At 41.7% G+C, this 24,486-nt stretch overlaps 2 protein-coding genes and 1 long non-coding RNA gene across 3 annotated transcripts in view; 2 read left to right on the forward strand and 1 right to left on the reverse strand.

Annotated features, from left to right (window-relative positions):
• LOC136991606 (uncharacterized) lies at positions 1–20,061 on the reverse strand. Its single transcript, XR_010883842.1, has 3 exons — positions 19,996–20,061; positions 11,053–11,188; positions 1–147 (listed from the first exon to the last, which is right to left on the reverse strand). It is a non-coding gene; the product is annotated as an uncharacterized lncRNA (long non-coding RNA).
• C3H2orf50 (chromosome 3 C2orf50 homolog) lies at positions 4,790–7,927 on the forward strand. Its single transcript, XM_013955050.2, has 3 exons — positions 4,790–5,034; positions 6,928–6,967; positions 7,622–7,927. Exons 1-3 carry the CDS (start codon positions 4,790–4,792, stop codon positions 7,811–7,813), a joined length of 477 nt encoding a protein of 158 aa, XP_013810504.1. The 3' UTR covers positions 7,814–7,927.
• SLC66A3 (solute carrier family 66 member 3) overlaps positions 19,958–24,486 on the forward strand; it is a 14,885-nt gene continuing 10,356 nt past the window's right edge. Inside the window, exons 1-4 of the mRNA XM_067294293.1 lie at positions 19,958–20,100; positions 22,700–22,782; positions 23,300–23,369; positions 23,958–24,015. Coding sequence (XP_067150394.1) covers positions 19,958–20,100; positions 22,700–22,782; positions 23,300–23,369; positions 23,958–24,015 — 354 coding nt within the window. The remainder of the gene's footprint in view (positions 20,101–22,699; positions 22,783–23,299; positions 23,370–23,957; positions 24,016–24,486) is intronic.

Below are 24,486 nucleotides of genomic sequence, written 5' to 3' on the forward strand. Positions count from 1 at the left end.
ACAACAGATTTCTTACAGTCTGCATTACAGCTTCCATTTTATTTTGATGTGCTAGATTCTACGTCACTGGAAGCAGCCATTCCCTCTTTGGTATTTGTATGTTGCTGATGCAACAGCCGCTAAACTTGCCAGGGTCTCTCAGCAAAACTACAATAAGACAAGAAAGAAGAAAAGCTTGTATTTTTGTATCAAAGCTACAATAAAATTTAGCAATGAATGAGGCCTTTAACCAGGTGGCTGCATACTCTTAAATTAAAAGGGATTTTATTACAAACTGGCAGTTTGCAGCATTTAGTTTTCATTTTGGCCATATACACCAACCCATTTGGCTCCTGCCACATCAAGTCATAGGCATACATAGGCTCTCTCATCTCTGGGCTTTCCAGTGCCCTCGCTGGTTAATTCCCAGGGCTGGTGAGAAAGACGCACAGTAATGCTCCGCCATCCATCACTCCTCTCTTTGGTGCTCAGTGTTTTGTCACTGACCATTTAACACCCTGCTCTGCTACCCATTGCCATTACCCCTTTTTTCCATCTTCTATTCTTCACTGACTTGAAGGATCTTCATTCATTTGAGGAAGATGATGACAATGAAAATATAATTATTCAGAAACAAGAGCAGCAACTCTGCTCATACTACAAAACCTATATGGGGGTTTCAGTCTCATCAGTGAAGTGGTGGAGATCTTTCAGAGTGGTGATCTGCTCTGAAAAGCCAGCTTCTGGAAAGCCACTGTCTCCTCCAGCTCATGATTTTGTTCCTGCCTCTCAATCATACATGCCATACATCCTCTCCCTGTGCTTTTGAATTTGTGTTTCTTAAGTCTCCACAAACAACCCTTAACACAACCCTTCTTACAGGAAAAATGCTTTGCTGTCCATCAAATTGCTATCAATCACACCTCTCAGAAATTCATCTTGCATAGCTAATATGATATGGCTTTTGCAGGTGGGTTTTGCTGAGAGACAGACAGCGTAACTTCTCTTAAATTCAGCAACAGATGCAGGAATAGGAGAATCCAGAAATCCTTCCAAGTTCCTCTTTCATGCTCTAAACTGTACCAAACATGGCACAAACATCTGATAATACTGTCCTGAAAGTTTAGGAGAAGAAACAACTTTTGTAGGAAAATATCCTAACACAGTACTAACTTGGGAAAAAAGTGTAAATATAACAACACTGGATGTATATTCTAGAAGATCTGGACATAAAGGAAAAATCTGGGAAACACAAATGAGCTTAAAAAGATTTCAGACCTTATTCCTGCAACTAGAACCACATGCGAAAATCAGATCAGAGTCTCACTGACATTGATAAGGCCCATCCTGTACCAACATGCACCTCAAAGCAAAACAGCAACAAAGTGATCTGCTGTTTATTACTTCCCCTCTGTAACAGATGTATTCTTGCATTTAACCAAGCATTTTCCAATAAGTTTTTCAGTGTTTTGGAATAAGCCTCTGAAGCACCTGTCTTCCAGTGAAATTAATGAAGATCTATTCCTGGGCTTCAAGATGCTTACCATAAAAACTCAATCCTTAGGAAATGCACCTCAAAAAATGCCTCTGGATTAGGACATCAAATATTGGCACATATAACCTGATGTTCTTAAGCACTGCATAATTTAAATGGTCAGTTTTGAGAGAGGTGTATTTTAAAAATAAGGTAGCACATATTAACATCAAACATTAGCTCATGCCTTGCATAATTTATGCTGCAATACCCTCTTGTGGTCAAATAAAAATGATTTATCTAAACACTTGAACATTTTTCCTCCATAAAAAGCCCCTTTAAACATTATTTCCTGCGGGGGGGGGGGGGGAACTCGCATATAATTTTTCACAGATGACTTCGTAGTTCATATCATCACTTGTCTGGTAGTAACAAAAGAATAACCTCCGTTAAGTTCTTCCTCACAATGAGAGGCACTGACACTGCTAGTCAGATAAACTAATCCTTAGACAAATTCCTAAGCAAAAGCACTGTCTCCTGCAGTGATGCTCAGAAAAAAGTTTCATGTCTCCAGACAGAAAAAAGAAAGACACAGTTTACATAGATATCTACAGCATCATGTCACAATAAACACCAACCTATTCTGATAAAGGATAGAAAGAAGTACCTAGTGAATGAGCCACATCAATTCAAATGAGCGCTCTGCTTAAGTGTGCCAAGTTATTCTAATGACCAATAAAATCCTAAACTGGCAGATGATAATATGAAGGGAAACAGCATAGTATCTGCAGAAGTTCTGCTGAGCCATTAATCTATTAAATAGCCTAAATGAGCTACAGGTACATCCAGTAAGGAATCTAGAGCAATGGCCAGAAACCTCACCCTTTCACTCACCTTGACATGCTCTAATGGTGCATAACCACTCCCTTAACAACTTCTTGTCCCAATAGAAAATGGGATTTTTTTTTTAAATATTGTCTCTTCACAGTCTGTTTTTGGAACAGCAGATATGCTTTAAAGTCACATTATTATTAAATTTAAAAAAAACTCCTTTATTTAAGCAGTCATGAACCCATTCCTACGTATTATTTCCAGAGGAACAGCTGGAACACTGTGAAGCATCCAATCCCTGCACATAGACTCATAGTTTACATTTGTTTAAAGCTCAAAGTCCTAACTGGCAAAGATTTCCCTCTTTTCTGAAGTTGTCAGGTCTCAGTCCACAGACCCGGCTTTAACCTATGAGTTGTCTTTCAGTAAGATGATCTGGAGGCACTTTGTAGCCCTACAGCCGCATCAAAGATGGGGGAGATACGACTCCTGCATCTGTGCAGATGCCCAGTTACAGGAGTACACTTTGAGCACCTGCCTGTCACCTTTCCATACAGTCTATTCAGTGACTACGGGTAGTATTTGGAAGCTATGCACCCAGCTGGACAACTAAAAACCATTTTTAGTTTATTATTATTTTTATTTGCAGGAATGGACTTGAAGGAAGTATCAGAATAAAAATAACACAGAAACTTAGTAAACCAGAATTAAAAAAAAAAAAAAAAAGTTCCATGCACAGGAACAGACTTTATACTGCTGTTTCAAGCAGCTGCATTAATAGCAGCTGGCAAATGCTGACTTCTAAACAGCAGCTGGTACATCAAATGCGCCCCGCTTCCTATTGGGATCCATTGCTGATCAGATCAGGAGCCTAAAATCCTACATGCATTGATTAATGCACTGGATTTCCCAAAAGTGCCTCAGCTTCCTTGTAAAGCTGTCAGATGCCAATATAACCCATTCTGCAACCAGCTACGCGTGCTCCAACTTGGAGAGGACCCTGGAACCAGTGCAGAAGGATAAGCAAGTTGCATGGGAGGACTAGAGTCAACTATCAGGCCTGGCTGGCAAACAGCTCATTTCATCAGTCTATTACAGTGATGTATGAATACATGAGTTTCTTTTTTGCTTTTTGGCTGAAGGGATGGAAAACACTGTTTAAGTTTCAATTATCTCAGAAAAACAAGCAAACAAAGAAAAGGCGAACTGAAATTTCATTCAACCCAAAACCAAACATTTTGTTTCAATTTGGGATTTTTTTTTACTTCTTAAGTTGGATGCATTTCCAGTTTGCAAAGTCAAAATTATTTTTCAAAACAAAATATAGAAAAATTTCATGTTCAAAAATGTCTACATGAAGTGCTTCACTTATCTTATAGTTATAATTATTTGATGAGAAATTACTTGCCAAATTCAGCATGCATTTCTAAATACCCCAAACAAGTTTGCCAAAAGAGCCTTCAAAACTAGACTAGAGTTCACAAGCATTTACCAGGAAGATGAGGCAAGAGACTAGAATTCATCTGGAGCTAATCCACACTACTCAAAAACAAGTCAGTTAAGAATTTAAGAGGAAATTTATACTTAAAATACTCCGATTTCCTGAGAGATCAGAAATACTGAAGAAGGAAGTGACTTCATACCACAAAAGCCAGGCAGCCCGACGATAAAGACAAACACTGACATTTTGGCCACTGTTTTGAAAATTCTCACTTTGTATCCTAATAACCCTTTGAAGTTACTGAACAGCTACTTCTCCTGGTTGCTTAATGTCCTTTCCAGATATCTGTAAGTGCTTAAAAAGGGCTTTTGATGATCTCTGGCTGCTCCTTTCTATAAAATCTGAAATTAAGGAGCTTTCAAAGCACAGATGAATTAAAATACCTTATTTTAAACAAACAAGCTCTGCCCCAAACACAGTTCAGGGTTGCAGCAGCTGTCCACACTGGGTTTCTGCTCCCTTTCTGGGCAATATTCACGGGCCAGACTTGTTTCCATTGGAGACAGTAAACACACAGGGAAAAGCAGCAGCTTTCAGGGGATTTTGCTTGTGCTGCCGAAACATAATAAAAGCCTCCTGGCAAGGGCGGCAGCGCTCACGGACAGGCTTTGCTACACTACCAGGCTCTGCTGTTCTGAGCATTTTGCGCATAGGGTGGCCCCAGCTGCAGTCTCACAAGCAGAGGGTTTGCTGGTTACTGCTGGAGCCTGATGGCTTTCAGTAATGATCGCTCCTTACGAAATTGTTACCGTGCAGATTCCTTCAGCGCTCACCCAACGGAGCAGCATAAACCAGTAGAAAATGCTTGTTAAACAAAAGAGAAGCAAGAGTGCCGAGCATTGCCTGCCACCGCAGGCGTCTCTACTTTCTCAAAGTGCTTCAAATCAGCAGCCAAAAGAAAATTTTAGGAGAAAAAAAGCTTTGAAAACATAAGCAATAACAGGTTTAATTTTCCCAACAGTCCCAATATATCCAGCAATTCTGGGGGTATATTGGGTCTCAACATGGACACGGTGGGAACCAGTTCTGGACTAAGGAGAGCTACTTTGGCCAGGTCCCGGCTGCCAGGAGCGCCGCGTCGCGGGGAGCCAGCATGCCCCAGCCGAGCTGCTGCTGCCCCACTGGGCTGTGTGCAGCCCCCAGCTCGGCCCCACATGGACGGGCAGGCCACCCTGCAGCAGAACCTGGTCCAAGGGGATAAGATCTGGAGAGAGGTGGTAGAGGCTGAGCAGCGAGGCAGAAAAAGCTGGTAAGTAACTCGCCGCAATTCACATCTCTTCTGCTCATCTTGGCAAGGGTACCGGTGTCTCTTGATAGTCCTAGGGCCTGATCCAAAGCCTGCACTGGCAGGGGAAAGTTTCCTCCTGCTTGGGCCTTGGGTGAGCTCCTAACACCTTTCTTGCTAATGTTATATTGTCTCTGTCTTCCTTTCCTTGACAACTTCTATACTAAACAATATCTCCTGGCACACTGGGCTTAAGCTAAAATAGAGATGTGAAGAACTGAATGCTCAGTATCTTATAGCTTTATAGAGATATCCACAACAAGGATATAAATGTGCCAACCTCTATAATTTATTGCAGACACACTGATATTATCGCCTCTTTTCTCATTCTTGGAAATGGCTGAGATGGAAGTTGAACAGAGTGTTCTGCCAAAAAATTATTTTGTATTTCCAATCTGCAAATCTTGTGAGCATGCCCCACAAGCGATATGCAGACAGGAAAATCCCATTGTTACTAGTGTATCAACAGACTGAACTGCATACGTACAAGCTAAGCTTTGACTGTGTATGCAGCAGTGAGCTGAAGGAACCAGAAGTTAAGATCTTCTCTTCCTTTGTCGCATAAACTTGGAAAAGTGTTTATGTTCATACTTCAGTACCCAGCATGAACGTGCCTATTAGAAGAATAGCCCTGCTAAAAGTAAGACCAGCTCCAGTTGTGACAACACATCAGCCAAGCAGACAAAAGGAAAGGGAGGAGAAAAAAACAGTTCCCTCTCAGGACTGTTTAGGAAGAAGGAAAAAGACACCTCCTGGAAACCCCTTGTCCTCCGCCTTCTGGAGAAGGTACAAATCAGGACTCTGACTCACATAAAGCCAGGGCTGTGGTGGCATTTAGGGATGTGACTGTCTCCCACTTGTGCACCCAGACCCTCTGCCAGCAGGCCTGGCTCATCCATAGCAAAGGCTTGCCCACTGGGTCTCATAGTCCTGGGTATTAGTGCAAACCCACTTCCATGGGTAGTTAAGCTAACACACCATACAGCTGATGCTCATTCTGCTCGCCCTTCTCAGCTATGAAGACAGGAAACTCTTGTAAAAGGGTCGGACAGACATGTGAGGGACTGACGTCGCAAGCCATTGTAGCAGGATTCATCAGATTCATATGCTACAGTCTGATGAGAACTGCCCTTCAGCTCCACATCCCTGGCCCAGAGATGATGATGGGGAAAGGCTGCTATGTGTTGCCAGGCTGACAATAAAAAGTGGGTATAGATGAAAGGCAGAAACCCAAATATTTCTCAATAATTAGCATCATGTAGTAACACCCAAATCTGATATGTTCATTTAGTGCCTGGCACAGTGAGACAAACCAATTTGGGACCGCTATGTGTGCAGATATACCAAGACATAATAAAAAACACAACAATAATAAATTAGCTTTTATTTGCACTTAGGGTATATCTGCACTGGACAAGGGAGCGCAGCACAAATCCAGTGGCCACCATGTCCACATGGTACAGTGCAGTGCTGTGTAGACTGACTAGCTCAGCTTTCAACTTTAGCATTAAGTCTATAAGCTTAGCTGCAGCACTGCATAAACACAGCTAATCAGCTCAGAGCGTCAACCCTAGGTGTCCCCTGATCTTTGGTGCAAATACAGCTTTTTTCTCTACTGGCCTTCACCTGCTTAGTTGCAAAACACTCCTAATTTAGTATGAGTTCAATATGGGAATAAAGAAAACCCTGGGCTTCACCACAGAAAGGACAGGTGTCACTACCAAGAGTTTGCAGGTGTAAGAGGCAGGCTGTAAGTATGAAATGGAACATTTAAATAGACTTTCAAATGTGAGCAACATTAGCTACTTTATTTAATGACAGGAAATATAAAGTTGCATTTTTTACTTCTATTCCAAGGTACCAGAACTGGAGTTTCCTAAAGGACTATGACCAAATGGTAAGTTCCAAACAAACATCTAACTATAATCCAGGCTTTTTCTGGTTTGTAACAGTTTAAAGTAGGCTGATATTTTAAATTGAAGCGTACTTAGGCATAATTTGTCAAATGCTTTAAGATAACATCTTTAGGAAAATAAAAGAGAACAGAAGTGACATTCATCTGCTACCTACACCACAGAATACACATGCATGTGTTCAATCTGTTTTAGTAATTAGCAATTCCATAGAAAGAGACGTGCTAGAAGAACCAACTTCCTAGGAAGAATTTTATAAGATAATGTCATCATGCTAAAATCCAAGTCACTTACTAAAAATGAAGCAAACTAAAACCTCTCACATCATGACCATTCTAGAGCAGCTAAATTCTGTCTCAGTTGCCATTCTATGCAATATAGTTGAAAATGATTCCTTTGTCTGCGTTACCCTACTCCCACGAAAGACCATGGGGAAAAATCATCTTACTGTATTTCTGCACCATTGTCATGTACGTTCAGTAAGCAATGTATTCAATTTTTAAGGACATCTAAAATCTCAATCTCTCATCAAAAGCAATAGAGTTGATATTATTAATAATCTCAATAACTTGTATTTTTTAACATGTGGTCAATGTAATTCTGAAAACTTTAGCATTAACAGTGTTTGTTTTATCAAGGGTAAGAAAAAGGAGCAGAAGCCACTGCCAGACTATGTGCCTGTGTTTTCGGACAAAGTTCCCAACTCCACCAACCAGATTATTGGCAGTCGAATGAATACTGAACTTGGCAAGACTCTGGTAAACATGGATTACTTCTTCAGCAGCGGAAGACGAAAGAAGAAACTTGAGGATGAGCTCCTGCCTTCCTAGTGCTTAAGTAAAAATATCAGTAACAGCAAGTTCTAGCTAACAGACTTCTTTCAGACTCCACAGCATTGAAGTTAGCAGGTAAAAAAATTCCTCAATCTTTTACATGGAGACTAATACTACTGCTGAGCATGGAATTTTTTCATGAGCAAAGATGGATGTTCTCCAACAATGCCTTGTGAGACGATCCTCTATATATTTGACGCAGTCAGGCCATATACACAGTTATGATCACAGATCTCATAAACTTCTACTGTAAGTCTACAGTAACTTTGCCACTAACATCAGAAAGAACAAGATTACAGCCAAACCACAACTTCTTCCTGAATTTTTATCTGCTGAAAAGAAGCAATTAATGGAGACCAGCTCAGATGAGTCACAACATAAACAACGTACTTCGAATTCTGAAAGTCTGCGCACAGAATTGTTTGCAGGTTGTTGCATTTCACGTAGCTAGCCAAGGATTCCTCACAGCATCTGTCATCTGCATGCTTAAGCTTGCTCTAAAGAGTAAAAGTTAAGGCACATAAGACATGTTGTGTGCTTTTTTACCGCTTCCTGCTGAGGGAGGGAGACCACATTTTTTTCCACATTATTTTTCATTTTCTCGTTTTTAAATTTCCTATTTCTGCTCTACACTCTGAAATTCCCTTCCTCCTACTCATCTTTTCTGGTTTAGCTGATGGACGCGCAATGATAAGGAAGCAGGCTTTTACATTTTAATAGGTTCATCATTCCTAAAACCTGTGGTTGCTCAGGGAAATCATCATCATGCTAAATTGGATACAATACCTACAGCACGTTCACTACTACATCTTCATGACACAGATGCAGACTTTGCTTATGACCTGACATTTTGTAGGGAAAAACAGTAATCAACAGAACATGGAGTATATAAATACAACGTCTGTCATTTGAACCATATTAAGCTTTTTTAAGATTATGTTCAGTCCTGTGTGAAGATCAGCATAGAAGATGATTAGCATTGCCCTGATACAGCAGGCTGCAACCTCTTGTCAGACTGAGGTGGAGAGATATTTATCTATGCTTTTGTAGCTGAGGCTATCTATTTCTGAGGTTACACTTCAGCAGCACAAGGCAGTGCAAAAGCATAGAAGGTGATATAGAACAGTGGGATCACTATCAGGATCCAGGTGGTCTCTGGAAAAAGCAAAAAAAAAGTTGTTTTGTTGAAGTGATGGCACCAAACAGTCCTCCTCACGGCCTCCCCAAGGTGGGGAGAACTGGAGGACAAAGGCTTTTGAGATGACAGCTAAGCTGAGGAAGATCACGTCAAGCAAGCAGCCCAGGGGTGCACTGACTCTGTGCTCCCCTGTGCAGATGCGCATATCCAATTGTAGTAGATAGAACTGTGTTCAGATGCACAAAACAGGAACATACACTTTCAAAAAGGCCTCTTTTTTCAGCTAAAACACTTCCTGCTCTCTCCTGAGAGCAGAAACTGCACCAGGAATTGCTTTATCTTCAAACATCTGAACAAGGGAGACAAGAGAACAGAGTAAGCCTTTCCTTGTCCCTGTGTTGCCCAGAGCTTTTTCCAAAAACTGCACAGGCCTTTGAGAGGCTACTTATTTACTGGTGGTTGCATAATATTGAAAGTTACTATACTTATGTGCCTTATTCTGAGATAATACTAAGCAGCCTCAACTCTTGCTAAGGGGTCACAAACTCTATGGCAGATGCACAATTATCTGTCGGGCTCAAGCGCCTATTCATGATAAATGAGAATATCTCATTTATAAAGCATGAGGGTTTTGTTGTTCAGCATGAAAGCATGCAAAGTGCCTTGTTTCCTAACCTCCAGATGGCACTCACTCCACACCAAGTAATCTGCCGGAAAGGACACTAAGTTACAGCAAGACAGTGTTACACAATTCCTTCCTAATGTTAAGTGACATTAAATAGTTCCAGATTCTCAATTCTTGTCTGCTCTGTGTGAATCTGGAGTAACTCTCCCGGAGAATCACTCCCAAATGGAGTGTACAGAAAGGAAGACAGTCTAAGTAGTGCATGATTTAATCGTCGATTAAATCCATGTTACTGAGCACTGGCACTGTTTCAGCTGAAGTACTTTTCCCAGTTCTGGGCAGGACACAGAAGGTCTTGGCCTGAAGATGTGTGCCAACTAAGTAGAGCCTAGAGGATCAATCATGGTAACTGGAAAATATGGCTTATGAGGAAAGATCAAAGTGGTATAGTTTAACTTGAAGAAGAAAAAGCAGACTGGGAACAGGGTAGCAGTCTTCAGATACATAAATAGCTTTGGAATGAAAAAAGGAATAGATTGTGCTTCATGTGCATGGCAGACAATAGTAAAAATAACAGGATCTAAATTACAGCAAAGAAGCAGCATGTTAGCTATTAGGGAAGCTAGTGGTAAGGATAACACAGCACTGGAATAGATTCCCTGAGGAATCTCCATCGTTGAGGGTTAAATGAACATATCCATTAGGAATTACATATTTAATGGGACTTGTCTTTTAGTGTATAAACGGGATGACTGTCTGAAGTACTTTACACCAATTCTCTGATTTATACTAGTCACTGAGATCAGAACATGCTTTGAAAACATTTTTTAAAAATATGTTCAAAAATAATTGCAAGAAAAAACATAGTTCCACTAGACCAGGTTTAAATCAATCATACCTCTAAAATAAAGATTAATCACCTAATTTTTTGTAGAAATCATACTTCTAATTCTTCCAACTACTTGTAAAGAAAATGCTTTCCAGAAAGTGCAGCTGTGCCTCTTTTATTCACATAGTCCCACTGAAATCCAGCAATTATCTGAGAAGCTTGGCCAGCGCCCTCCCGGCAGCCACATAAGAACACTTTCGAAAGAGCACATTTATGCCTTTATGCCACATATATGGATGGTGGTAACTAATTTTCTTTCATCAACTTCAGGATGCCCTTACTAATACAGTGTAGTCCTCACTCTGCTGTCTTTTCTCAGATAAAGCACCTGTTGAAATGCCAAGCAGTTCTTGTAGAGGGTGCTTGTAATGACTACAACATTTATACAGCACAGTCAGACCCAAATCCTTCAAATCCTCCTGCACTCCTACTCAGCTTTACTAACACAGGTCATTTCAGTCAAACAGATCACAACAGAAAAGTTCAGCATATACAGAAATTTGGACTAGTGTGTAAAGCTGTGAAGGTGAATCTGGGTGCACATGTCAGAATCACCTTCCAGTGCCTCTGTGAGCACAACTCACCTTTCCCGGCAGGAGGCTGAGAAGGTGCCTGCAGAAGGACAGGCTCAGAGGACAACATAAGCGCTGATAATACACAGGAGGAGAGAAGATGTGGGTCTCCAGGGCTGTAAAGAGCATCAGGTGGAATGGGAGATATCTAAAGGAAAAAGTGCTGTCATTAGTGGTCTAACACACAAAAAACAGAGGTAAAAGCCATGTCAGTTTTGCATAAATCCGTGACCAAGCACTTCACAAGCCGGTAGGTATACCTGGACTAGAGCCAAATCACAAAAGGATTTTCAGCTTAATCATGGAAGTGGGCAACCTTGGAAAAAGTAGATCTGTGCATTGTTGCAAGATCACAGCAACCCAGAACTCTGCTGCCAATTCTGATGTGAAATTAAGCTAATACCTTGACCTTCTGATTAAGCTAATCGAAATGGCTTAAAAATGCTGGTGGGCAGCAACTGGATATTACTGGTTCTTTTCACCCCAAGTCGCAAAACTCCTGTTCATTTATGTTTCCTGCTGAAATCATTAACAACTCTAAGCATTGACATCTTATCAATTATCTTTGAGGATAGTGACTGTCTAGAGAATGAAAGTATCCCAAAGAGAAGAGGCTTGATAATCCTCATGAGATGGGAACACTGTACAGAGCTGGACACAGTAATTTATTCAATTATTATGCCTTCCTTGGAATGGTCAATTATTTAACGCTGCTGCAGTTACACCTCCTCTGTCACCCAGCCTGGTGTTTTTGAAGGTAGTTTTGGCTCTTTCTACCCTGTACAGCAATCTTCAGAACAGATATTTGGGGAGTATCTGAGGTCCTACCCAAAACTGCCTCAGAAGCTGAGCGTAGAAGGCACACAGGCATTTTCCATACTACATTTTCTCCCCAAGTCTAACATTTATCTTTTACCATAATTAGCTTTGCCAACTAATCCTGGCTTACATGATCACAGTCCAATAGAAAGACCAGATGAAATAACAGCTTTGAAATCTGTAAATAACCAGTGGAAATTCCATTTATTAAAGAGACTGTGTAGATGTTAGCTGTACTGTAAGCTTCTTGTAAAGAGTTCTTATGATGTGTCACTTATGCTTCACAGTTTTATAAGATTTTTTTTCCATTTGCTGCCAGATCACAAACAACATGTTTAGACAATTCATTCTTAATATTTCTTCCAGTTAAAGAGCAGAAGTGGGTAAGAATATTAATCTAATTCTTCAGTTAGATACACTAGTGGATTTTTAAGTATTATTAATTCTAACTGGGTCCAAAGACGTTCCTAGTGTAGTGCCTCCAAATTTTGTGCGTTCTCATTTCAAGCTCTGCTCATAAAAAAAAAAATAAATAAATAAATTGTGTGAAAGGACACTGCACTTCCGTAACAAAACATAGTCTAAGTTCATACAAATCTATATTTCTTATATTTTTAGAATAGTCTTTGCATGTAGTTCCCAGCAGGCATCTTAACGATTAAGTTTTGTTTTATGAAACTGGTGATGATTGTACATCCAATTGTGTGTCTTGGAAACTGTACTTAAAATAGTTTCTGGGCCTTTAAATTATGATACAGTAAACAAAACAATTGAATGGATTTTTCTGCAGAAAAGGGCTCATCATGCTCTGAAATTTTTTGCATAAACAGTAAGATTGCTGCAATAGAGAAGGGAGAAGATAGTTATGTATCGAGTTAGATGGACAATACAGGCCAGCTCCAGGTTTCATGTTTGTATGTATTATACCCACACACGTTTGCTTTCTGTAAAGAACACTATGTAGAACAAAAAGCTCTGAACTGAAGTTCATCTTAAAGCAGACAATTAGTCTTCTGGTTCACAAGAAGAGGGTTTTTTTGTTCTGTTGATTAAAAGAAAAAAAAAAACCCAGTAATTTGTCTGGGCCTCAAGCTGCTAAGTCCTGCCCAGACAGAAATGAGTAAAACTTCCCTAAAATAGGATGTCTGCCTTAAAAACTCTACTTGCTATTCTGAATCCATGTCAGCTATGCTTTTCCCTCTTCAGAAACCTTCATGTTTGGCTGGATGAATTCCTTGAAACCCAGATGCTTCTCTAAGAAACTCAGGGGATCTGCCAAATGCTGAAGGGGCGCTTGCATAGTTCTGTAAATTGCAGCCCTCAGTCAGGAACGCACAGATGCCATAGACTGACTTCATCTTGTAACCTTCTCAAAGCCTCCCACAGAAGTTATGTGTATCCACAAAACCACTAGTACTTAGAAATGGGATTTCCAAGTATCTGGGGTTAAAGCCTCACCTCAGTATAACACCTTTATGGCAACCTGACAGAGCAAAACTGCTGCAAATGTCTCTTCTAGGAATGTCTCTTCCCCTGGCTTCCAGGGCAAAGCCAAGAGGAAACTCTCGGTTAGCATAAACTGCTTGATATATTGCATTAAAAAGTATTGTGCAAATGTATAGGCACAATTGCTATGAAAGACTGCTCTACTCATCAGTAAAGAACAAAGTGAGGAGACCTGGGTTTACTCCATGACTTAGGCCTGATCACTTCAAACTCTTCTTGTTTCTGCTTTCCTTATTTACTAATCCCAAATTATCCTCATTGAATTTACTTTTTAAAATCCATGAAGTAACAAATGCATACACGCAATAATTTATTTTAATTAACGATATTGCTGCAAATGAGAAACAAACTAAATTCACAATATATTGTATAACCATCTGCAACTATCACCATGTTTACTAATAGTTACGATTATCTCTCTTAAAAGCCAAATGCACTGAAAATACAGAAAATGTTTATATAAACTCTCACACAGCAAAACTTAACAGCATGCTGACATGTTGCTAGCTCTGTCATGGCTCTAATAAGCCTCACTGTCCCTGCCCAGGGCCCAGGACCCCTTTTCAGCTCAGCCCAGGGCCAAATTTGCTGGTGATCCTGACTCTTGGTTGAACTTGGCCACAATCCCTGGGTCTGTCCCGCTCACCTTGCTTGGGTGCTGTGGAACAAGGCCCTGTTCAGCAAGGCCCCTGCCCTGTCAGCTGTGTTATCATGCTCAGCTCCCAGCTCCCCGTCCCTTAGGAAGGATTGGCCCTTGCTGCTCCCTGACACACTCTATCAGTTCCCATAGGATCACTCAATTGCTTTACACTGAAAAATATGAAGGCCATGGGGGGAAACCAGTGCATTGTGTTGTTTTGTAGCTGCTCCTCAGTGCTGGCAGATCTACTTCCACGCTCTGGGAGAATCAGGAGGCATCACATACTAGGAGTTTAATAAACTCTGCCAAATTTACTCACTGTCTCCATTCTTACTGGAGACTATCCGAGTAGCTCTGAAGTAAACATGGATCTAGAAGCCAGTTCAGATCCAAATGCTACAGCTCAACCTGTCTCCTGGTTTCTCAAAGTACAGTTTCTACATAAAAGGGACAATTCCAAGTTTAACAAGGAAATCAATTTAAGAAGGTTCAGTACAAGTTAGTGAATGTATTTTCTTTATCTTTTTTCCTCCCTTTTTTTTGGGGGGGGGGGCTTTTTTTAGGTTTTGGGTTAGGTTTTTAATTGTTTTTTTTCTTGGTGTTCTAGGTTCTTTCAATGCTACTTTTTAGCTAACCATATTATTTTAGATAACATGCCAATACCCAGAATGGCCTCAGTTAAATTCCTCTTCTGAAACTGAATAAGCTATTTCACAGAGCAAATACTGAGTCAACAATTTGTATTTCTGCTTACAGTACTTTCATTCAATTTGAGATGCTTCTGTTCAGCCTAACATCCAGTAAGCCTTATATAAACAGCCAAGTTCTCAGTTTGCCACAAACATATATAATATTTTGCACACAAAACCAATATCTACATCCAGCCTCCAATGTTTCTTTTACATTCCCATCACACACACTTGTACAACATAACCTCAAACACGTAACACAAACAGGAATCACAGAGTAGTGGCAGCCAGAAGAGACCTCTGAATGCCTCTAGTCCACCCCCCTGCTCAAAGCAGGGCCAATGCTGACATTAGATCAGATTGCTCAGGGCCTCATCCCGCTCAGTTCTGAAACCTTCCAAAAATGGAGATTCCACAACCTCTCTGGGCCCCAGTTCCAGTCCTCCAAACGTGGTCTCCAATGTGCCAAAAAGAATGGAAGGATGACTTTCATATGACTTGCTAATACTGCCCAGGATGTAACTGTCCTTCTTTGCCAGAAGACCACAATGCCTTCTACTTACTTTTATTAAACTTCACGAGGTTTCTGTTAGCCCATTTTTCCAGCTTGCCAAGATCCCTCTGAGTGGCAGTGCTACTGTCCAGTGTGTTGACAGCTACCTGCAATTTGGTATTGTCTGCAAATTTGCTGAGAGTGCACTCTACCCCTTCGGCCAGCTTGTTAATGAAAAACATGAAACAGTACTGACTCTTGTAGCAGCCCCTGAGAAACACCGCTCATCACTTGGCCACCCATTGGATGTTGGCCTGCTAACCACTATTTTCTGAACCCGGCTGTTGTCCACTGACAGTTGTTGTAACTCTCCCATTCTGTCCATTTCTCCTCAGTTCCACTGCAGGGATGCTATGTGAGAGTATGTCAAAGGCTCTGCTAAAGTCAAGGTAAATGGCATCCACTGTTCTCTCCTCATCCATCAGGTCAGCCATCTCATTACAGATGGCAATCAGGTTGATCAGGCACAATTTGCCTTTGTTAAATCCAAGCTAGCTGGCTGTTCCCAATCGCCTTCTTGTTCCATAATTTTCCTGAGAACTAAGGCTAGGCTGACCAGCCTGTAGCTCTCTGGATCCTCCTTCTTGCCAACAGGCATGATATTTGCCTTTTTCCAATCATCAGAAAATCTTCTCTGATTACCACAACCTTCAAAGGTGATAAACAGTGAGTGACCTTGCAATGATGTTGACCAGCTCCTTTAACACCTTCAGATGCTTCCCACCCAGTCTCATGGACCAGCGTATGTCCAGTTCGCTTCCACATTCCCTAACTTTGTCTTCCTCTATCGTCGGTAATATTTCACTCCCTCAGATTCTGCCACTAGGACCCAAGAGGTCTGCGAGCAGGCCTTGCTGGTAAAGACTGGGACAAAAAAGGCATTACCTTGGCTTTTTCCATGTCCTTTGTAACTAGGTCCTCTAACCTGTTGAGCAGTGTGCCCACATCTTCCATAATCTTCCTCTTCTTGCTGAAGTATTTACAGAAGCTCTTCTTGTTGCCCTTCACATCCTTTGCCAATTTCAACTCCCGCTGAGCTTTGGCTTTCCTAACTCCATCCCTGCATGCCTGGGCAATGTTTTTGTATATACCTCCTGGGTAGGTCATCCCTGCTTCCACCTTCCAAACCCTCCTTTCCTGCATTAAGTCCAGGAAGGTGGTCCCCATTCAGCCAAGCTGGTCCTCTGCCATGCCCGCTCAATTTCCAGCTGCCTGGACAGACTGTTCTTCTGCTATGAACATGTCATCTTTGACTATCAATCTACTCTCCTGGCCTCCTCTGCCCACCACCACAATTTCCCATGGAACCTTGCCTAGGAGTTTCCTAAACAAGCCAAAGTCTGTTCTCCTGAAGTCCAGGATCTTTTTTTCTATTTGCCTTCCTCACTTCCCTCAGGATCTTAACTCCATAGTCTTGGAGTCACTTGTACCATGGCTGTTTGCCCTTGGTCTCCATACTACCAACTCGCTCATTTCTGAGTAGCGAATCCAGCACCTCGGTCAAAAACCTCTTCTTGACGCACTGCAGGAATTTCCTGGATTGCTTTTAGCCTGCCAGATTACCCTTCCAGATGCCAGAATGATCTTGAGTCCCTAAGAGAGCCTGGGACTGCAATTGTGAGGCTTCTTCCAGTTGTTTAAAGGCTTCATCTGCTTCCTCTTCCTGATCAGGCAATCTGTAGCAGACGCCCACCACAATGCCCACCTTGCTGGTCTCCCCACTGATCCCAGCCCATCAGATCTCAACTGGCTTGTCGTTCATTCCAAAGCAGGGCACAGCTCTGTGCAAACTGGACGCTTGTTTGCATAGAGAACAACTTCTCGTTTTCTCTGCCTGTTTCTCCTGAACAGCTTGTATCCTTCTATCACAGCACTCATCATGTGAGCTATCCCACCACGCCTCTGTGAACCCAATGAGGTTGCAGCTCTGCAACGGTGCACAGATTTCTAATTCCTCCTGTTTGTTTCCCATGCTGTGTCTTCACATAGAGTCACAACACCTTCTCGAGGCAACTGGGCAAGTCTCCTGCAGCTTGATGTCCCCTGGCCAATTCTCCCGACTCCTGGTCTTCCTCCACTTCTCTTGGAGGTCGTTTCCACCTCCACAGTTTTCCCAGTTGTGGGACTTCCTTTATTTTAACCCAGAGCCTAAAGCACAGGTTATTTTAAAAAGGAACTGTTCCCTGTCAGTGTAGTAGGGTGGGGACATAACCAACAAGTGCATGCTCCTTGCATTCCTTGGAAAAAATGCAAAATTCATAGCATTATTTGCCTAAAAGCTCAGTTATGATAAACTGATCATTACTGATAAAAAATGTTGTTTTGGCTTTTTTACGTTAGTTATTGCAGAAAGCTTATTTTCTTTTTCTGTTTTTTTAAATAGGAATAAACATTTGCATTCCTATTTGAAGTGCAGCAGCGTTAAACCACTGCCCATCTGCTACAAAACAGGCAACCTGAATTTAGGATTAGAAGAATGTAATGAATTTGTTCACCGAACTGTAAATTAAAGGGGAAGCATTTTGCTTCAACTTAAAGAGTCTGAAATTTGATATAAAACTAAATAATTTAAACAGAATAGCAAGAATTTCCGATTAATAGGCATAAATCAAAATGCTTTTCATATATTATTTTTTAATGTCATATCCCCAAACAGGGCTGGCTGTCCAGCACTGTGATGCCTGTTCTTTTCCTAAGCTGCTCTTTAAGTAAAAGTGACCAGTAAGCAGGCATAGACCAATATCATTATACACAGATGACAAGAAAGAACAGTAAATCACATTGCTTAACTGATTGCTTGAAATGCAAAGCAGGATACATTTTTTAAAAGCTCCAGTGCTGATCAAAGGTAAATATTTCATGTTGTAATTTTTAATATAAAAATGGCTGAATAAAAATAAGCTCATGGAGGCATGTAATAGCTTTAGCTCAATTCAGGCTCTCGATCATTTCAAACCCAACTACAAAATAGTGCATATTATTGACATTTTTAGAACATTTTGTTTGATCTGCATCCACACAGCAATGCAGATAATATCAACTCTACCTTCGCTATTTCTTTATTATTCTCAGATTACCTGAAATGCCAAACACCTCTATACCACAGGCCTGATTTTAAATGATAACTTCTTCTCGTGTGATGGGTTATTCAGCTGTTTTTCAAGTACATAATACTTCTGCAAGGCTGAGAAACTCAGTTCATCAAGAAAATCCTGAAATACTATTTTGAGGTAATTTCAAGTTTTCCTTTCTTCTTTTAGAGTTGTTCTTGAGAAGCTTAATATATTTTAATATTAACAGATTTACAGTTTTAAAATTAGAATTATGTATTTTTTTCATATTTTTCAATCAGAGTTTTGAGATTTTATGTACTATCAGGTACCAGCTTCTTTTCTCATGATTGAATTACATAGAGGGCAACATGATTTACAAATTAAGCATTAGTAATGTTATTGTTTTAAAATACCACTAAAGGTAACTGGAATGAATGCAATAAACCAGTTTGTCCAAACATATTATGAAAACAATAGGAAGCAACTTGCAACAGATGAAACTATAGTGAGTAAGAATTATTATAAGTCAAACATACCTTTTGCAAGAATGAATTAAGAAGAAATTTTATGCTTGTAAATAACCCCTAATGTCAAAGAAATATGGTCTAGGTAAAAATCTGAATTAATGAAATGGATTTAACGCCCCGAGTACTCAATACACAGGCATGGAAGAGCTAAGATTCTGCATCTAACTGTGTGATCAGTACAAATGCATATTCCCTGGAGAACTGCTCTTACTTAGTTCTGACAAGCTGGTAAGTACAAAAGCTTTAAAAACTGAGCTTTACTATTTTTGTATATAATTGTGTATGGTGGGTAGGTGTATGTTCCCAGGAAGCTGCTCCATCTCTGACAATCTGACAAGTACAATGTTCAGAAACTTTTAATTTTTTTGAACTTTCTTTCTATGCAACCAAAAGTGACACTGTCAAAACTATGTCTTCCCTCCAAAGGGATTAACACCGCAGTGATTCAGACAGCGTGAGCTAGAAAGCACTGGAGCTGAAGCACTGGAAGCTTCACTTTAGGGTGCAAAACCGAAGTCTTCCCTATGCATCCAGACCAGGAGTTTACCTACACTACACCAAGTTGAACACAACCTGTGGCTAATCTTTTACACTAACACAGTATCTGGGGAATTCCTGTTTTTATAAGATAATGAAGAGGAGCAACTTTGGGGCCAAAGCCCTCAGCTTTTGAGTCTAACGTTGCTTGTCCCTGACCCCGAGGCGCCTCAGGAGAGCTCTGGGTAGGCCAGACCAGCCGCACAGAGAGCGACAACCCGGCAGACCCAGGGAAGAGTCTCTCCACCCTTCTCTCTCCCACGCTCAAACACACGTTCCCGGGCGGCCGACAGCGGACAGGCAGGCACGGGGGCAAGCCCGGCAGCGGCCTGCGCCGGCGCCCAGCAGCGCGGAGGGCCGCGAGCTCCGCCGCGGCCGACAGCTCCGCGCCGGCGGCACCCGGCCTCCCCTGCCCGGGCCTCAGGCGCCCGGAGCGCTCCGCCACGGCCCCCCCGGGCCAGCAGGGCCGCGCCGGGCCAGGCCAGGCCGCGCCGGGCCGGCTCCTCGCCCCTCCCCGCGCCGGGGCGCGGTCCCGCCGCGCCGCGCCGCGGGTTCCCCATTCCGGGTTGGCCGCGGCCGCGCAGCACGGCGGGATGGCGCCGGCGCTGCTGGACCTGGCCAACTGGAGCACCTGGGCGGTGTGCGCGGTGATCAAGCTGCCGCAGGTGGCGGCCGTGCTGGCGGCCAGGTCGGCGCGGGGCGTCAGCGTGGGGAGCCTCGTGCTGGAGCTGACCGGGTAAGGCGACGGCCACGGGGGGAGGGGAGCGGAGCGGAGCGGAGCGGAGGCGCCTCCCGCCTCCCCACCCGCCGCGGGCGCTCGGCATGGCCGCGCGCGCAGCCCGGGCGCGCGGCGGGAGGCGCCGTTGGGGTGTGGCCGCGAGGGGCGGGAGGAGCCGTTAGGGTGGTGCCGCGGTGGCGGGGGGCGCCGCGTCCCCTCAGCGCTTGCTCGAGCTATATGCTCAGATCGGTCCCTTCGCGTCTGTGGTCACTCGTAAAACCGCGTGCTCAGCTGAGTGGCTGTTTAAAGGGGTAGGCAGTCACCAGCTGAGCAGTACTTGTTCTGTGAGATTTTTGAACTGCTCCTTTTTATAACTCGTGGTTAGTCCGTGTAACCACGTGTTTGTACTGCTGTCACCCTCTTCTGAGCTGGCTGACCGCTTCATACCTCTGTCATATGCAGGTGCTGCATCGTCTCTTCATTTGGCATATCAAGTCTTTGGAGCAGAAACTTCTCATTTTAAAGTGGGTCTGCACTGCCAGTTAAAGCAAAACTTTTTAAACTTCCTGGATGCCAATCCGTGCCACCCATGTAGCCTGAGAGAACACCTATTGTTGGATTTAAGCCATATGCTTAGGTGATTAAATGATCTGTGCTGTGTTGCACAGCTAATTGTACCAGTTAGACAGGCTGCTCTCACCCTGATGAGTAAAATTTAGTCATTCTGTAAGAAAACTACAAACCATAGTTCTCACAAGATCTCATAATCTCACAAGATTTTTCATTCAAACTGTAATAAACTTATATTGGCTAGAGTTACTAAATCTTGCTTAGATAGGATTGCGTGGAATGGAAAATAAGCTGAGAAACTGAACTGTGTGGGTGTATATGCAAATAGGAGCATGTGAGGAAAAATACCTTGAAAAGCATTGTGTTTGCTGAACCAAATCATGGAGCTTGCTAGATGATCCAACTGGATAATTATCAGTTCTCTGAACTGATCTAAAAATGCACTTCTTTTATTCAGAAAAATCACCTTACAAAGATGGCTTGTTGTTTCTGAATGTGTCTGTTCCTTGTTTTTCGTTAGGGGCACAATTGTTGACTGAGACTGCAGAGCCTTAGGTACTTACCTACCTGGCTGTACGTAATTGCACAGAATCCCTATTGATTTCCCATTGTAACTGTTCGCATACATGCATGCATATATTTCTCTACAGCATTGAATCCTTTACCGTTAAGAGTAAATGCTGCTACTCATTACTGTTGTTTACTCCTTACACTTAATACGCCTAAGAGCAAGTGCACCGAATTTGGGCTAAAGCAGAGAATTTTGACAAAGGGGATAACTTACCCTGCAGTACCAGACAAAAAGCAGTAGTAGCATTTTAAAATTATTCATGTGTGTTGGTGTGTATGAAAAAGGCTTTATGAGTGCTTCAGACGAGCATAAATACTGCCTCACCATCTGCCTGATAACCACAGCATTGTGGGTTCTGCACCTGCTCTGTGTTTGAGACAAAGCTGTTTTGATATAGTTTCAAAGAGGCTTTTTTGAAACATTTACTGGGACTCTTATTTTTGTTTATTTAGTGGGACTATTTCTCCTGCAACCTCTAAAGACATGTGGCTGTAGATAAAAGATATGTTGGGTCCAGCTGCAGAGATTTTTTGATCTAATGGTACAAATTAGGATGGTTCTGCTGTCAGAATTCAGCAACTTGATGGGCAAGTGACACAGAGGAGTGGTGCTGATGGCAAGGAGTGTAATTTGACCCTGCTGCAAGAAATAAGATTTCTAGGACGTTCTGGAGAGAATTCAGATATTTAAATTCTGAACGCTTTAAAAGCCAGTTTCCCACAAGGCAGGCAGTTCCTTATGCCATCCTTCCACAGGGAAAATCAGCAGTTCTTCCTCACCTAGAACTATGTCCTATGAGTACTTTTTGTTTTCTCTGCAAACCCTGCAGCTTTGGAGTTTCTGTCTATCTCCATGGACTTGTATGAAAGTTTAGGCTCAGACAGGTAAAGAATACGTGATAAAAGTTTGATTTCTTTTGAATGTTATTATAGCAGAAAAAAAGAATTGCCATTGTTTGGTACAGTTAAAAACACTCTCAGTCAGCTTGGTATAGCTACACTGGGCAATGTTAGAGCAGTGTAGTCTGGATGGCTTGGAAGATGTTTTCTGCTCCTGTAAAAACTTACTTAATTTATAGATAGAATTGCATACATAAACAGAGAGATCAGAGCTATTCCAGAGGTACCAAAGAAGACTGCAAAGAGAAGGTAGCTCCTAGATCTGGAAGCCTTTACTTCTTTCTCGTCAGTTATAATTGATAAAATGGTGCCTTTAAGAATGTGCCACAAAGACCTTGACAAGAAGTGTGGGCAGCTCCCAACATTTTATTCAAATTGGGTGTAACAGAAATAGACTGCAGAATCATCAGGGCTGGCACTTTGTATTCATATTTCTTTGATCAGTTTGACAGCAGGACCTGTACCTGCCTGGAGCCTTTTGGCACAACTAAAAGATATTTTAAAAGGAGAAAAAGAAGTTTTCAAGAGCTGTCCTGTCCCTTTGTGCAGTGACACTGTTTTGTGTCTTTCTGTTCAGCTTCCTTGTGTTTCTGAAGTACCAGATTTATTATGGTTACCCTCTGCAGACTTACCTGGAATATCCTATCATCATTGCACAAGGTAATATTTTTAAGCCAGTTTTGGAAATAAAACAGGGCTCATTCAACACTCCAAGGCTCTGTGTGTGTGTACCGTACTCCACTATAGTAATGTGAATCCACTGACCAGTCCTAACTGGGGTTGGGGTGGGTGGAGGGGAAATGAACATCTGAAATATAATTGAATTCCTCCTATACGTTTTATGAAAATAGATGGTCAGGTGGAGGAGAAAGGTCTAATAAATCCCTCCCCTGCTCCCCCCACCTACAGTGGGGCTGCAGTGTAAACTCATTCTTTATCCATGAATTCTTTATCCAGTGATTACATGTGGGAGAGAAACCTTATAAATGCTCCAAACTGGGAAAAGCCTCATTTTGGTGCTTGCAGTGTATTGGACATCAGTCAAATTTGAAAGACAAACCTGTAAGAAACCAGCTTCCCTAGGCATGGTGCTCAGCGGAGCTACTTCCTTCTGTCTAGAATTGTATTTGGGCCCTTTATCTCCCTTCCGTAACAAGCGATCTTTTATTTATTTCAGATGTCATTCTCTTTTTGTTTATTCTGCATTTCAGTGGAAACATGAAACAAGCTTTGCTCTACACAGTCACGTATCCTTTCAGATCTGGCAATATCTGTTTATGTAGCTTGTTTGGTAGTTCTTTGTATAGTTATGTCATTATTTGCTTTGTAGTACCATTGTAAATTATATTCAGCCATCCCTCAACATTCATTCTGCATTCACATGCTGATTCCTTTTATCATAGTATGTAACTATGTTCTGGGAGACCAACAACAGATGAGGAGTAAGACCAACTCTTAATTTACATCCTTGCTAGAAATGCAGTTTGGAAATGATGAAGCATCTTTCTTTGACTCCTACCCATGCAGATTATACTTGCTATGATGAACACAGTAGCTGTTTTTTAAAACAATAGAATTTGGGCTTAAATCTCAAGCCTTGTGCTTTGGAGCAGGTCTTAAGAAACTCCACATGCCGTTCAGCCAAAGACAGTGTGTGGAATAGGAGCATTTACTGTTTCAGCCAGTGCTTAATTTGTTTTATCCAGATTGTATGGTCTGTGTATAAAGTTTCAATAAGATTATTTCCAGATGTTAGAAAAAACTAATTCCCAGCCAGTTTTGAGAGCTTGGGTACCCTACAATTTTCAGTGCTGTGAAACTTAACATTACTTAAGATTTGTGGGGGGGTGGTACATGCTGACCCTGCAGAAGTGGGTAATAGACCTGGCCATGGTAAGTGTTACTTGATTACTTGAAATTATGTCCATGTATGAAATCATTCTTTCTGAAAGTCTTTATTAGTGAACAACTTCCCTTATATTTGTCCTTGAAAGAATTCATCATTTAGGTTAGCTTTCAGAACAACCAACCAGTTTTCAAATATAGCTGTTTCTCTCACTTCTGTGTGAAGCTTGAAAACATAGCACTTGCAACACAGACTCTGTGCAAAAAACCCTGAGGTATAATTGTGTTAATTGTAGCAAGTTGAGAGTGTTATAATTGTTGGCATGACCTTGTCACTGTCTAGTGTTAAAACTAGCAGAGGTTTAAGATGTTGAAAAAAGAGATGCTAGTCTCTTTAGGTCTAATTCCATAATCCCCATTAATAAATCTTTAACATGAGAGGAAAAGAAGAGAGTATCAGTCAAAGTATTTGAAATGGAGAGTGTTAAATATTTCACAAGACCTTTTTTCCTTTAAGTT

This window comes from Apteryx mantelli, chromosome 3 (assembly GCF_036417845.1).
Source record: "Apteryx mantelli isolate bAptMan1 chromosome 3, bAptMan1.hap1, whole genome shotgun sequence".
Classification (NCBI taxonomy): Eukaryota; Metazoa; Chordata; class Aves; order Apterygiformes; family Apterygidae; genus Apteryx; species Apteryx mantelli.